At 42.7% G+C, this 16,317-nt stretch overlaps 1 protein-coding gene across 3 annotated transcripts in view; it reads left to right on the forward strand.

The window, feature by feature from the left end:
- The window catches only part of LOC127574461 (sorting nexin-31-like), a 92,837-nt gene that overhangs the window by 24,590 nt on the left and 51,930 nt on the right, over positions 1-16,317 (forward strand). For all 3 annotated transcript variants that reach the window (XM_052023479.1, XM_052023480.1, XM_052023481.1), the window contains 2 exons: positions 3,314-3,404; positions 7,050-7,137. In XM_052023479.1, the coding sequence (XP_051879439.1) occupies positions 3,314-3,404; positions 7,050-7,137 (179 nt within the window). The remainder of the gene's footprint in view (positions 1-3,313; positions 3,405-7,049; positions 7,138-16,317) is intronic.

The following is a 16,317-nucleotide window of genomic DNA, read 5'->3' on the forward strand; positions in this document are numbered from 1 at the left end:
CCAGTATCTTCCATTCAGTGTTGAATCGTGCAGTACAATGCGCATCAGCCACATGTAGTGCTCACAGCAATCCTTGAGCAGTGCTCATTTGAAGCCTGCCCAGTCAAATGGACCACAGTGTGGGCCATGCACAGGGAATTGGGTCTGATGACAGGCAGAAGCAGAGCACCTGCTCCATGTAAGTCGGTCTCTATTTGTTTGCATATTTGACTTGATGGGCTGATTGCCCTCCTTCCATGTCATTTGGAAATGTATGCAGAGTTCGGCTTATCATTTACTGTCTGACAGAATGCTGTGCCAAACCAACTTGGTGCTGGGTTCAGTGCTTAGTTCGTGCTGAGTTCATGGTAGCAAAAGGCGGCTTCGTTTGACCCTTGGCCTCTCCTGGCTGGGCAGGGTCAACGAGTCGTGTGGCACACTGGGAAGCAAAGCTCCACGACCATCACATTTGTGCGTCATTGGGAATTTTACCAAGCCTGTTGGGTGGGGGTGATGGGAGAGAAGAGGGAAGGGAAGGTAATGTTATTTCTGAAAGGCAGTGAATATTAAGCAGAATGAGTGGTCCATCTATGATGTGTTACTTCTGTAGCATTTAATGTGTTATGAAAAGTGATTGCTTTATAATTTTTTTTAGAGTTTTTGGACTGGTCGCGATTTCTGTAGTTTGGTGGAAAAGCCCAATGCCTGATTTTTTTTGTTTGCAGCTTTGTGTTAATGAGGCAATTGGCCAAAATTCTTAATCAATGAGTGAGACCTTTATTCCCCCCCAACAACACTGTGCCATTTGGGCTGGGGAAAGAATGATAGTCTGTGTTCTAATTTTTGATTGGTTAGGTGCCGCCTTTTCATTAGATTGTTAACAGGGCCACATAGCAAGTGTCATAAAGGAGCCTAATCCTGTCCTTAATTGAAATCTGTACACACGCTTCCAATAGAGGTCACCGTCTAGCTATTTGGAACAGGGGCCGTGACCTAATCTCTGACCAGATGACCTGAATGAATCAGCAGCTCCTTGGATAAACTCACTGAACCACTTAGAGTATTTCAGTTCTGTTTATAACCCAGTGTTTGTCAGGTGTTGGGGTTAAATTACATGGTCTTAACTTTGATGGCTGTGCCTCCATTTGCTATTTATGACCAGAGTCCAATCTTTGCTGATGTCTAATTTAGTTTGAGGACAGTTTTGCACTGGAGGACTACTGCTCTATAGTCACAATTCATATACTATACACTTTATCCATGCTTTCCACCATCAGTATGATGTGGTTCATAACAAGACTTAGCCCTCCGTTAAATGTCCATTGTGTGGGACAGGGTTTTTATGTATTAAAAGAGCAATGTTCATTGCAATTCTCATTGCAAGATATCTTTATTGGTCACATGTACATCAAAACACACAGTGAAATACATCTTTTGTGTAGAGTGTTCTGGGGGCAGCCCTCAAGTGTTGCCATGCTTCCGGTGCCAACATAGCATGCCCACAACTTCCTAACCTGTACGTCTTTGGAATGTGGGAGGAAGCCGGAGCACCCGGAGGAAACATACACAGACACGGGGAGAACGTACAAACTCCTTACAGACAGTGGCCGGAATTGAACCCAGACTGCTGGCGCTATAATAGCATAACGCTAACCACTACACCACCGTGCCTGCAGTATCATTGTCTGTTGGATATTCCATACAATGCTGAATCGTGCAGTCCTGTGCGCATCATCCACATGCAGCCACATGTAGTGGTGGCAGCAATCGTTGAGTAGTACTCATTTGATGCCTGCTCTGTTAAACAGGCCACAGTGTGGGCCATGCACAGGGAATTGGGTCTGATGCCAGTGCTGCTGTTCTATTTAAATGAGTCCTTATTTGATAGCATATTTATTGAGGACCGACTTGGAGGAGAGCTCATTCTACTCTGCAGGGTTGCACCTTGGAGCTGCCAGAATATTAGATCCCTTCAAACTTAGTGAGGTGAAGGCAGCTATATTTTTGCTAACACGTAGCAGTTGACCAGTGTAACCAGCAGTAGGAGAGGGCTTGAAGTGAAGGCTGAATTGAGAGAGGAGGCTAGAGGAGAGAAGTGAAGAAGGGTCTGTCTGCCAACGGTTTTCTGGGAGCAATGCTCATATCGCAACCTGTTCGCAGAGTAAGAGATACAGAGGCTAAGGCTTTGGAAAGAGATGGTTGCTGATGTTTGCCACCTCCTGCAAGCAGAGCTTGACACATGGAGACATACAGACCTGTGTCTAGACTGCTCTGCCTATGGAGATCATGGTGGTCCTGAACTTCTTAGCCTTAGGATCATTTCAGGCTACAGCATTTGATACATGCCATATCTCGCTGCATACTTGACATGATGATGACAGCTCTCTACTCAAGGAGAGAGGAATTCCTTGTCTTCTCCTTCAATGAGGACCTGCAGACAGTGTGGGCTCATGGATTGGTCTGAATAGAAGGATTCCAAATGTATATGGACCGAGAGTCTGCAATAAAAGCAGAACACTGGAAATACTCGGCAAGTCAGCCAGCATCTATGGAGGCAGAAACAGGGTTAACCTAGTCTTACTACTTATTAAGCAGAACACTGGGATTGACAATGATTTACTTCCATTTCTAGTCTTGAGGTGACCAATGAAGCCAATGTAAGATCTGCAGATTTTTTTTAACCACAGGTAGAACAGGAGGAGTTTGGTGGTTTCAATGGTAGGGTAGTTTGGGAGGCGTTGAGCTTCCTTCACTGTTTATGCCGCTCCTCTGTGTGCCCCTGATGCCTGGACCCAAGGTTCTCAGTGCCTTTTCAAACACCCCTTCTCCACTTTGAGCAGTCGTGAGCCAAGGATTCCCAAGTGTCAGTGGGGATGTTTGCCTGGTAATCTGCTGGAGGATGCTCCCAACGCCCTTCTAACATTGGAAAGTCATGGGAAGGGACAGAAAAGGGAGAAATAATAAGCAAAGGCCTACTGACTCTCTTTGGTGCTGGTTTGAACATCTTGCTTCATATCCAAGCTTTTACTGTTTATATGTTAGAATCACACAAGATTTACTACACATCTAACCCATTGTGTTCATGCAGGTAAGTGTTACCTATCCTAACTTACTGCAGAACATTACTGAAATCAACTCTTACAAACAATCTAGCCATTGTTTCTCACTGATGGGATTGCTCCCAATGGACTGAATGGCCTCCACCTGTGTCCTAATAACTTAGTAAGTTTCCCTTGCAAAAACTAATTGAGAGTCTAAATTTTATTAATTCCTCAAATGGCTTTTTTTTTTGCACCATATGTTCTTCAGTAACGAGGTGTTTTGCTTTTTAAAGATTGCAGCCCAGGAAATTGAACTGTCGAGGCAATTTTTGGAATACTTCGCCTTGTATCTCATTTGTGAACATCCTAATGGAGGATACTCTGGTGAGTTCCAAATTAATTTCACTCCATAGGGTCCAAGATTTCCTATTCACCCCCTCCTCCCCTCACCCGCTCCCTCACTGAAGTCTGGCTGTTAATTGCAATAGACTATTCAATGCAGTCAATGTTTCCTAGCTTTCGTATGCTATTTGAGTACTTGCAGTTAATGCAATGTATTTTCAAGTGTATTTTTACTTCACTTAATTTGAGCTTTCAGAGGCAGAAATTGAGATGACAATATTTGGATTCTTCAGTTTTCAACAGTACATCTGCAGCTATTAATTTAATTTCACCACATTTGTGCTGTTTGTGAAACTTGGGAATAAGTTGCAATTCATGTATGCTAAGTTTTATCATATTGATTTAAGAACTGATATTTGAGCATCTGTATCATTATGATGGAGAGAGTCTAGCATGTGATTACTTAACCAATTCTAATGCAGAACTTTCAAAACCGCTCTCCTTGAGCTCCTTCCTGCACATATGCTGACACGTACTTATTGCAAATACATTTGCCAGAATCCCTTTCTTTCTCCCCTGTTTTCCATCCTCTGTAAACCCCACTTCATTTTTGGTGCTTGCCTTGTCTCAATGCAAAGTTTTGCACTTCTGAGAATGAAGCAAGTTCTAGACCCAGAGACTTGAGCGCACAATTCAGGATGATGGTTAAATGGGAGATGAGGGAATGCTGCCAGCCAAGGTATTAAACCTAAGCTTGTCTGCCATCTCTGGTGTATGTAAGCAATCCTGTCATTCACTCTGGGAGATCATGGTAAAGGTGCTGCCTCAGCTCCAGAAACCCAGGTTCAATCATGTCCTCCAGTGGTGTTTGTGTTGTTTGCACATTCTCCCTGTGACTGCATGGGTTTAGTCCAGGTGCTCTAGTTTCCTCCCACATCCAAAATTGTGCAGCATGGTAGGTTAATTGGACACTAATTCCCCTGTAGTGTGTTGGTGAGTGGTAGGATCTGGGATGAATTGATGGGAATGTAGAAAGAATAAAACGTATTAGGTTACAATTGGTGTAAAAACAGAGGCTTGGTAGTCAGAGCAGACTAGGTGGACCAAAAGGTCCGTTTCCATGAGGCATCTCTGTACGACTCTATCTAATCAGCTCTTTAGTGTCTTGGCCAAGATTTATCCAACCAACATTCCACTTTTTCTCTGTCAGACGTTTTACACAATCCTGAAAGAGATGATGAACACCACTACATAAATGAACGTTCCCTCTTTCAAAAGACAATGGCCTAGAAATTCTGTTGCGTCATCAGTTTTCTTTCAGCCCCACACATATGAAAGTCTCTTTCATTCTCCCTGAAATGAAATATGATTTTCCAGAAATTTAACCAGGCACTTCCAGTTGCAAATCTCTTGTATTTATTGGTGCACTTTCCATGTTAGATGCACTTACAAATAGAGGGTGCAGTACTATGAGTAACTGCGTTTGGACTGTTACTGGAGAAATTAGTGCATGTTGTACCAAGGAGTGTTACTCCAGGTGAGGAACCCACTCATACCCTCTTCTCCCTTGGGAAGCTCCTCACACCTATCTCTTTTCCCCCCACCTCCTCCCCCCCCCAAAACCTCTCCAACTGGTCCAGGTTTTGACCCCTGCTCCTGTCTCCACCCCCAGTCCCAAAAACCCAATTTCTGAATCAAGGCCCCAATACCTCCCATCCTCTTAAAAGGTACCAATTTCCCAGACATTCAAAATCATTGCTATTATCAAATATTAAAAACTTATGAGCAATTAGAAAAATTCAAATTCAAAACAATGTAAATGGAATAATACTTACCATTGTTCTTCACAGCCATTCCTCTCTACTGAAATAAATAGTTTTAATGTTCCTGTGCCTAAGTTTAGCTAGTCAGATCCAGGGAATAGGCTTCCCCTATGTAGGTGCTGACTAGACTTCATTGGGTACCCAATATTGGAGTTCAGTTGGCAAAACCCCAGCAAAAAGTGTCAGGCAAGCTTTGGATATTCTGAACTTAGTGGGTCCAATTTAGACAGCAGTTTTGTCATGTTATCGTTCAATGCCCTGCATTCTCAGCAATGATATCACATTCAGTGGAGTTCAGAAGAACAAGAGTTGTTTCATTTGAAGGATACAAGATTCAGAGAGGGCTTGGCAGCGCAGATGCTGAGACTTCTTCCTCCAGTTAGTGTCTAGAAAGATGGAGCATTGTTTCAGGATAAGCAATCAGACACCTATGACTAAAATGAGAAATTTTCTTACTCAGAAGGCTTTAAATCATCAGATTTCTCTACCACATGATGTCATGGAAGCTACTTCATTTACTGTATATATTCAATACTGAGATCAATAGATTTTTGAATGCTAATGGAATCGAGGGATTAAGTGAAAAAGTGAGCTTGAGGTAATGGATTAGCCGTGACCCTATTGAATGGTTGAGCAGGCTCAAGGGGTAGTGCAGCCTACTCCTGTTCTTGCACTTCCAAATATTCCTCAATCCTACATCAACTCTTGTACTGTAGTCACAATTAAACATAAATGATACAGGTCATGCAAAAAAGAGCAAGCCATTAAGTCCTATATCCATCGTTAGCACAAAGTCAGGTTAATAATGGATATTGGCCTTTTGCAATTTTAGCCTGTAAACCCAATTTGTGTTTGAAATGACTGTAACGTTACACATTTAGATGATTGCAGGTCCTGTCAGCACTGTACACTATTGCTTTGAATTGGATGAGTAACAGTAATTCCCCATCTGTAACCAGAGAATGTTGTTAAACAGACTTAACCTTGCCAGTCTGTGACTAGAAAATATGAGTAACTCAGTCATGAAAACAAAAAGAAACAGTTATGATGAAAAGTCTTTGATCTGAAATGTTAACTCTGTTTCTCTTTCCCCAGAAGCTGCCTGACCTGTTAAGTGTTTTGCAACTATTTTATTTTTGTTTTTATTTCAGATTTCCAGCATCTGTAGTTTTTAAAAAAATCTTCAATAAGTAACCCAGTGCTGAGTTCAAATTTCAAACTGAAATACTAGTACTGACTGTCCCAAATGTATGTCTGTACATAAGGTCATTACAAATCTTCAGTGATAATTTGGAAAACATCATTAAAATCAATCTCTTCCCCAGTGTTTAAGCCATTTAAAATCTTGGAATTGGGAGAGAGATCCACCGAGATGCTCTGCTGAGGTCGGATGTGGTTAGCGGGATGGATGTGGATTTGTAATCAGCAAGGTGCAATGAAGTTTATCCATTGAACCAAGTTAGCTTTTATTGATGTAATAGATTGGGATTTTCCCTCCTCTGAGGCAAATTAACATTTATTGTTCATCAAAATACTGAGTGAGACCTCCTGAGGGGAAGATAATAACCTCTTGAAATCATGCGTGGAAGTTATGTCTGTAAATCAGAACAAAGGAAGAGCAGAGAACATTTGTAATGGGAGAAAGAACAGTTAACTTGAGCTGTGGAGCATCTGTTTTCTTGGGTGGTATGTGGCCTCCCAACTTTTCTATTGAGCCTATTTGTATTGTTTAAGAGTTATCTATGTGGTCCACCTCTCCACTATAGATTTCCATTAATACAGTTTAGATGTATTAACATAATATATTGAAAGAGACATCTTCATGACTGTTTTTGTTGTCTGTAATTTCATCATCTTGGACCAGTGCTGAAAAAGCTGAATGCCTTTGAGTTGCCATTTGTGAGTTTATGGAGCCTGCAGAACGAAAACAGCAGAATAATGATCAGGAAAAGGTAAGTAAAATATATCTTTCTTGGCAGCAATTCCTGAAAAGGGTTGTTTGCAATATTTTCTGTTCCTATGCTTCCCAGCCACATTGTTTATCTTCAGTGTATATTCAGTAAAATGCCTGCTTTTCTGAAGTTGTTGGTATTCTGAAGTTTTCTGCTATTTCCTGTTAGTTTGTTCATCCCTCCTATTATTAGGTACTTGGAGACATCAGTCCAGATGAAGACGACGTAAACGTCGACCGTCCATTTCCCTCCATATATTCTGCCTGACCCACTGAGTTCCAGCAGCCTTTTGCTTTTTATTAAATGCTTGTTGATTATGCCAACTTGGAGGAGCATGAGCATCATTAGGATGCAATTTTTGTTTTCAAAAACTGTTACAACACTTAATTGGATTTATTAAAAACTCTTTTAAAATTCAAATCAATACTTCTAGAATCTGGAATTTCCTGTGGTTAATTCTGTCACCCCTAGATGGCAATGTATGTCATTGGTGGAACCATTTTAGAATATAATAAATGTAAAAGCTTCTATCAATTTTCTCTGGGCATGGAGGACATTCATAAATTGTATGAGGTTGAGTGATGGATACAAATTATTAAAGATAAACATAACTACTACTTCTAAGTTTACTATAATGAAGTGTGGTCAGTGTTGGGAATTGGCTTAGCTAGTGGGTGCACAGCAAGATCCCACAACACAACTGTGATTATGGACTAGCTAATAGTTGAGAATTAAATATTAGTCTAGACAGGGATATTGAGAGAGCCCTGAGCTCTACACTGTGATGATGCCATGGGACTTGAGAGAGGACAGACAGGACTGTGGTTTCCTGTCTTGCCTGAAGGGTAGTGTGTCCATGATGCTGTATTCCCTCAGTACTTTTCCAGAGCCTCAGCTGCATTTCTCTTGTGTGGGACTTGAGGTGAGATGGCTGAAAGAGATGTGTGCTCTTTGGCTGGTGTTGTGGGGCTGTAATCTAGAACAAGCCCTGCTCCATTCTTTCTTAAAAGCACCCATTTTTCACTGGTGTTTTTTAAAAACTCCTTCCTTCTTCCCCCTCCCCCCTCCCCCCCCCACACACCCCCCCCTCTGCCTGCCACTTCCACTTCTTCCACACATCCCATTCCCCACCGTCCCTCCTACTATTTTCCACTCTTTTCCCCACAGAAATAGTTTCTTGTGCTTTTTGACCGATGAAGAGGCACAGATCAAGAACGAATCCTAGGAGTCCCTCAGTGTCAATGTGGGATTGGGAGAGAGGTCCATCAAGATGCTCTGCTGAGGCTGAATGGGCATATGGTTACAGGGAGTGGATGTAGATTTGTAATTAGCAGACTGCATTGAAATTTATCCGTTGAACCAAGTTAAGCTATTTATTGATATAATAGATTGGGATTTCCTTCTCTGAGGCAAATTAACATTTATCGTTTATCGAAATTGTGAGTGAGAGCTCATGAGGAGAAGATAACTTCCCATGATTGATTTTAATAGGTATTATGTCTGTAAATCAGAACAAAGGAGAACAGAGAACATTTGCAATGGGAGAAAGAACAGCTAACTTGGGCTGTTGAGCATACTGAGGTGGTATGTGGCCTCTCCAGTGTCCAATATAACAGGCAGGAAGTATAGACGCCCACTCCAAGATAGAATTGTGCATCCTACTATATAAGCAAAGGCCTGAAAATCAATGTACAATACCCATGCTGAAAAACTACATTAAATTGCAGATGAAACTAAGGGACAGTGCATATTGAAGTGCCCCTTCAGTTGTATTTACTTAGCACCAGTTGCTGCCTCCAAGAAAGGCAGACACAGATGCAGGCTAGCAAGAGGATGCAGGCTGCAACTGTATAGTAAGTGTTTAAAGTGTACTTAAATGCGAAGCTGGGAGGAGCAGGCGTGTTGAAAGAATACAGCTGCTGCCTCGCTCACTGTAGTCACAGCACAGGGATTTTCAAAGGCTTTGTTATTTTATTACAGATTGTTGAGGGGTAAGATGTCAAACAGGTGCAGGGCTGGTGGATAGCAGCATTGCTTTCTGCTCCATAAATAACTGTGTCTTGGGAAACGCGGGTGATGGTTGATGGGAACCGCAAGCGACAGGGTACACAATACATCCTCTCTTACCTCCAGCTGCTCCACCAGATGGGTTATGTGCTTCCTTGAATCCTACTTGCAATACTCCCTTCTCTTCCTCATTCAGAAGCAAAGGGATCACTTTATAAACAAAACCATTTGGCTCGTGTTGAATCAAGTTCTGATCCCACTTTGTGGAAGAATGACTTCTTGATGTCATTTTCAGGAATTGAATTGGTGCTGTTTTCTCCTACGCTCTCAGGCATCCTTCTGGCATTTCTGTAAATTGGCACTAGTTCGTTTGTATCTCAGTGACCAGCCCTGCACAAGAGAATTCAATGTTTTCCAAGCAGCTGACTGTTTGCATCTTCCTCTGATGCAAGGGGCTGGGCTTTACTTGTGAAAAACCATCAAGTGGCCCAGGACATGGTTCCTTAGCTACTTAACTTTACTCCCTGTACACTCACGACTGCATGGCCAGATTCTGCTCTACTTCCATCTATAAGTTTGCAGATGATGTACCGTAGTAGGCCATATCTCAAATAATGATGAGTTGGAGTACAAGAAGAAGATAGAGAGCCTAGTGACATGGTGTCATAACAACAACCTTTCCCTCAATGTCAACAAAAGAGCTGGTCATTGACTTCAGGAAGGGGGGTGGTGTGCATGATCCTGTTTACATCAACTGAGGTCAAGAGGGTTGAGAGCTTCAAGTTCCGAGGAGTGAACATTACCTATTGCCTGTCCTGGTCCAACCACGTTGATGCCATGGCCAAGAGAGCTCATCAGTGCCTCTACTTCCTCAGGAGGCCAAAGAAATTTGGCAAGTCCCTTTTCACCATCACCAATTTTTATTGATGTACCATAGAAAGCATCCCACAGTGTCTGGATGCATCACAGCTCGGTATGGCAACTGCTCTGCCCCTGACCACAAGAAACTGCAGAGAATTGTGGACACAGCTCAGCACATCACGGAAACCAGCCTCCCCTCCATGGACTCTGTCTATACCTCTCACTGCCTTGGTAAAGCAACCAGCATAATCAAAGATCCCACCCAACCCGGAGGTTCTCGCTTCTCCCTCCTCCCTCCTCCCTCCTCCCTCCTCCCATCGGGCAGAAGATACAGGAGCCTGAGGGCACATACCACCAGGCTCGAGGACAACTTCTATCCCGCTGGTATAAGACTATTGAAAGGTTCCCTAGTACGTTAAGATGGACTCTTAATCTCAATCTACCTTGTTATGACCTTGCACCTTATTGACTACCTGCTCTCCACTTTCTCTGTAACTGTAACACTTTATTCTGCACTCTGTTATTGCCTTACCCTATACTACCTCAATGCACTGTTGTAAGGAATTGATCTGTATGAACAGTATGCAAGACAAGCTTTTGACAATACCTCGATACATGTGACAATAATAAACGAATTCACCAATCTATCAACACCATGATAGAAAGGAGATGCCTAGGGATCTTTCCAAAAGGGAAAACCCTATTAGTTGGGAAATGTAAGGAAAGCTGTGGCATATTTTATCACTAGTGTAAAATTTTATCGTGCATGAGAAGCGGAAGAGGTCCTTCATGTTCAGTGAACACAAAGGCATCGCTTCTGCTTGTTCTGGTATCGAAGGGAGGTTTAGAGTGTTAAACTGGGAGATGGGTGGAAATTGGGATTTCATGGGGTTGGAACATCAGGGAGCGGGTGTGACCAGCTGCTGGGGTGGACTGAGGTTGGGTTCATGATGGGGCATGGGTATTGCCTGAGAGAGATCTGCAGGAAAGAGTAAATTTTAACTTAAAGGATATCCACCTGTAGCTGGTTCTAAAGGCCAGACCCCATGGATGTTGCCAAAGCAGGCCACCTATTCCCATGCAGATGTGCCTCTTAATGAAAGATGCATTCATTCCATAGTCTAGGGACTTGCGATTATATTTCCCAGTAGTATGTTCCATGATGTATACATCGTTGTACATGTTCAGGCACCTCTGTGAGTTCACGTGTTGTGCACACAGAGGACCAGAAGTAAAATTGTGAACTGTATTCAAAGCACAATCCATTTTCCAATAAAATTCTACTTCATAATACACACAGACTTGCCCTCTGGGATCATGACTTGGGAGTCTTCAGTTTAAGTTTGTTAGGAATTGAGTCCTCTTATAAGATTCCATGTGTTCTCAAAGTTATTTACTGGCTTCCCCTCCTCCACCCAATAATAGCTTCCCTATGTCAGTAATACTGTCAGCCTGAAGGAAAAGTATCTCAGTTATTGCTTGAGCAAACAAGATGACAGAAACAGTATAGGAAAATCCTTCTGGAGGCCCCAGCCTCCCCAGTGGCATTCAACACCTTTTTCACTGCCCTAACTTGTTACTTAAATTTAAAGTCAAGCTAGCAAATTTCCATTAAAGGCTCATCTTGTTCTCTAGTATCTTTTAGGGAAGGGACTCTGCCATCCTTACCCAGTCATTATTATGTGCGGCTCCGGATAAAGCAATATGGGTGATGCTTAATTGCCCTTTGAAATAATATAGTAATCTAGTGAATTCAGGACAGTTAGAAATAGACGATGCTGGCCTTTCCAACAGTATCCATATTCCTGAATGAATAAATTGGGGAGGAAAAGTATTTGCTGACCATGTCGTATAGTGGTTCAGCTTTTCAGTCTTGTATTAATTCCCTGCTGGTCAGCAAATTACTGCCTTTATGAAGACCCTACTGTGAGTCTTACAGAAATTTGGCTGTTCCTCAGCCTGTTGCTATTGGTCAAAAGTTGCAGCAGTGGATAAAGTGAACCAATGAGCAGGAAACAGAATTAATTATGTGGCTAGTGGAGAAGAAGTGGAACCAGATACTTCCCTGATTTGGGGCTGCAAGGAACTGAGGTTACCAAGGCAACTGACCACTCTGGTATGTCTGGCCTCACTCTAAAGAGAGGCCTGAATGGTCTCAGTCCTACAACTTTAGCATGATTTGCAGAAAGGCTCAGAACATCTGAGGGGGAATGAGGCCTCCACAATGAGCAGCCTCCCATCTCCTTTGGATTCGGAAAAGCCTCCATGATAGGCCAATCCAGCAGTTTACTTTGTGGGCACTTTCAGGTGCACAGGTCTATTGCATGGATGCTGAAAGATCATGGTGGAAGTTTGCATCACTTGCCTGAGCTGCAGTGGCAGCTCTACAGTATTGAATACTTCATATAATTGGAGTGGCAGGACCAGTTCAGTCTAATGTATGTGATTCCCAGACCTACCATGTAGGTTACACTTAACTGCCTAGCAAGCCATTGAGTTCAGGGGGCAACTAAGGATGGACAATAAATGTTGGCCTTGCCAACAACATTGACACAATGAATAAATGCTTTAAGATATGGACTGCCTAGATCAAAAGGTTGTCCTGCTTTTCAGTCTTGTGTTAATTAGGAAGTGCTTTAGCTTGGCAGATCAGGTGAGGGCAAGTTTCATTGCAAGTGATGTCATTAGCAGAGCGACAGGTTAGCATGTGCATTGGGTGGCTTGGGAAATGCTTGGAGGATTACATCAAAGGTTTTGCTGGTGACTGGAAGTGTGAACACCGTCATTGTCACTCTGTCAATAAAACAGTCAGGGAGAGAACTGTGGACAAACGCACAGGTCATGGTGGTTCCATTGTCTTCAGCTTTATTGTCTGGAATTATAGGTGGTTTGAGGGTGTATCACCTTTTGCATTGCAAATAGTGCAAGAAAGCAATGCATTCTGTGAGATTTATATACCCACTTTTTGCAGGCAGTGAGGGAGAGGGTGATGGGCGGGTGGGGGCAAGGTAAATTCCACTGGTAAATAGGGTTGTTAGTTTAGTCAGCAATATACAATTGTCAATTTTTAAACATGTTAAGTGTAGCGGTTAGCATAACGCTATTACAGCGCAGCAACCCAGGTTCAATTTCGGCCGCTATCTGTAAGGAGTTTGTACGTTCCACCCCGTGTCTGCGTGGGTCTCCTCCAGGTGCTCCTGTTCCTCCCACATTCCAAAGGACGTACAGGTTAGAAGTTGTGGGTGTGCTATGTTGGTGCCGGAAGAGTGGTGACACTTGTGGGCTGCCCCCAGGACATTTTATGTAAAAGATGAATTTCACTGTGTTTCGATATACATGTGACTGATGAAGATATTTTATAATGCATTAATCACGTAATTCACTAAAAGAAACCATTGCTTTATAAAATTAAAATTTAAAAATAAATGCTCTGTCACTTCGACGTCTGATGGAGCAGATGTGGACGACACTCTGACCCACCATGGAAAGGGGCAAGGCTTCTGCAGGAGACAGGATGGTGAGGAGGTGCAGGAGTATAGGCTACACCATGATGAGTGCTTGTTCCTGCAGGTCCAACCTGCTGGACAGATGATAAGGACTTCAGGTAACATACACTGTGCTGCTGATCCTCTCGTCCCTCTCGACTTTGACTCTTCTACCACGGGATCCGCTGGGTAGTAGGAACATTTGGGGGGGGGGGGGGAGGGAGGGAAGAGGAGCGGGAAGTGACAAAGGCTATTTCTCTCCTGTGCACGGTCTGCTGTAGACATCTGGACTCTGCCCCTATGAAAGCTGGGGATTAACTTGATTCATTGTCCATTCTCCAGCCACTGGCTCAGGGCATCACTAGGTTTGGGGCAATTGTGCTGACTCCAGGACTATTAGAAACAATTTTCACTCTTGCTCTGTACTTCTGCCCAGTCCCGATTCTGTTTGGTTCCTGTCCTTCCCGAACCTAATTCGGTCTAGCTTGGTCACCAGGAGTGGGAGCAGGTTCAGAGCAAAGGTGGTCAAAGCTGGCCCCAGCCCCATGTCCCCAGTTCCTCATTTCAATCCCCTTACCTTATTTAAAAAAAAGAACTATTCTTCGTGCTAAACTTAGCAGTAAGTGTAGCAAAGTGAATGGAGGTGGGGCAAAGTAAGTTGGGGATGCAGAAGAAGCAAAATTTGGAGGGTTGTGGAGGTTGCAGGAAAGTGAGGGGCAAAGTTGTGGACAGACTTTAACATGATTTTAAAGTGCATCATCAGGAAAAGCATCTTTTACTGGGCCATTCACAAAATTATAGATATTCTAATATAATTTAGCTGCGCAATTTAAAACAATGATTAATTTGTAATTAAACTTTAGCTGACAGCCTTATTTATAATGAAAGTGCATATTTATGACTTCTCTTTTAGTAGACTTCCCCCAAATTCTTGTAATGGTTACAAATAAAAAGCATAAATCATAAAATATAATGCAGAGAAGGTGGCCATTGTGCATGCAGTAGCTTCTGAAAGAGATAACTGCTCAGTCCCTTTATACTGTCCTTCCCCCACTGCCTTAAAATGTTTTTGATTCAATATTTTTTTCCATTTCCTCTCTTTAAAATGGTATTGTGGATTATGTTTCCCCAACTTTCATCCTGTTTAAATTCATTTGCCAAAACATTTGATGACCTGACAAGTTTATTGAGGGAACAGTTTAGTTCAAAACCTTGTGCTAGCGCTGAACATTTTAAATTTCTCCAGATAAGACACGACAAGGGCCTCAACCAGTTTTGGCTGTTAAGACAATGGTTGTTGGTGATTTTTTTTTTGTAAAGAATTGTAGTCGCTTGCACTGTAGTGCAGGAAAGCTTACAGAAACAGATGAAGACTCACACCAAATCAAAGAAAGATGAGAAAGGAAGAGTGCCTAAATGTCTGATTAAAGGAGAATAGAGAGACTGAAAGGTGTGGGTAGGGAATATCAGAGAGCTGGGATCAGTTGCTGAAGGCATGACAACCAGTGTTGAGGAAGGAAGCGGAGTGTATAAGAGGCTGGAAAAGGAGAAGTGTATACTTTTTAGGGGTTGAGGTGATAGGGAAAGGTAGTTGGCAGTGAAAGCAGTTGAACATTGCTTTAAAGGTAGGCTTTGGGGAACTGGAAGATAATGCAGATCAGTAAGGATAGGGGTGATGGGTAAACTGGATTGGATGCGAATTTCGATGTATGCAGTGGAATTCTGGATGAGATGAGGTGGAAGGTTGGGCAGAACATTGGAATGGTTGTGTCTGAAGATGAGCAAGGCACGGCTTTGGCAACAAGTGATCTAAGGCAGGTTTGGAGATGGACAATGTTACAGAGGTGGAAGTAGCCAATGTTTGTGATGGAGAGGACACATAGCTTAGAGAGGAATGGGGGAGGAGGCTGGATTCTCTGTCTGCACCGGATATGCCCAAGGTTAATTCAACAGAATTCAGAAGAAAATCTCCCAGAACTCGTTCTACTGTTTTTAAATTTAAAAAAATAGTATTTGACCTTTGCCTTTAGTATGGAGGCTGTGGCTAAACAAATAACAGGCCACACTGCATGAGAACATAATTGTGACTGGAAGTATTGCATTGTGAAGGTGGGGGGGGGGGGTGGTGGGGGGAAGGCTGATAACGTGATAAGATTAGATGCATGGAATCTGTCCAGCGTTAAGGCCAAATTTACAGGAAAAATCATTGAGCAATGAAGGACAAACGGAGGAGTAAACTAATCGGTGATATTTAAAAGTGAATATGAAACAAAGACCTAGGGTTCAGAGTTCATGTATGTAGGACAAGTCGACATAGCAACGGGCTCTGTGGATTTATTGTAGTGTATAAAAGCTAGCAAATTATGACAATTCTTGGGTTAGTCTCAGCTGAAGTATATTGTCCTGGAAGTAAGGGCCTTGATGGGGGGCGGCGGTGGGGGGGAAGTGGGGGGAGCAGAGAAGATTGGTCAGAATGCTACCAAGGATGAGGAAACTTGTGTACGTGGAGAAGGCAGAAAAGCCAGCCTTGTTCTCCTTAGAGCAGACAGGGCTTTGGGGAACTTTAACAGAAGTGGTCATATATCTTAATGGGATCTTGACAGTGTGTCTGGGAAGAGTGTTTCATCTTGCAAGTTTATGATCTGGCTTGTGCTGCCTGCTGGTGTGATGAAAATAAATTCAGTGATAGTTTTCAAAAAGGGAATTGAATGTGTTTGAAAAAGAGAAGCTTTTCAGGGCTCTGGGGAGACAGTCAGGGAATGAGACAGTTCTTTCAAAGAGCTTGGTCAGACATAATGAGCTGAATGGCTTTCTTCAGTGCAGGATT

The sequence above is a fragment of the Pristis pectinata genome, chromosome 9 (assembly GCF_009764475.1).
Source record: "Pristis pectinata isolate sPriPec2 chromosome 9, sPriPec2.1.pri, whole genome shotgun sequence".
In the NCBI taxonomy this organism is placed as follows: Eukaryota; Metazoa; Chordata; class Chondrichthyes; order Rhinopristiformes; family Pristidae; genus Pristis; species Pristis pectinata.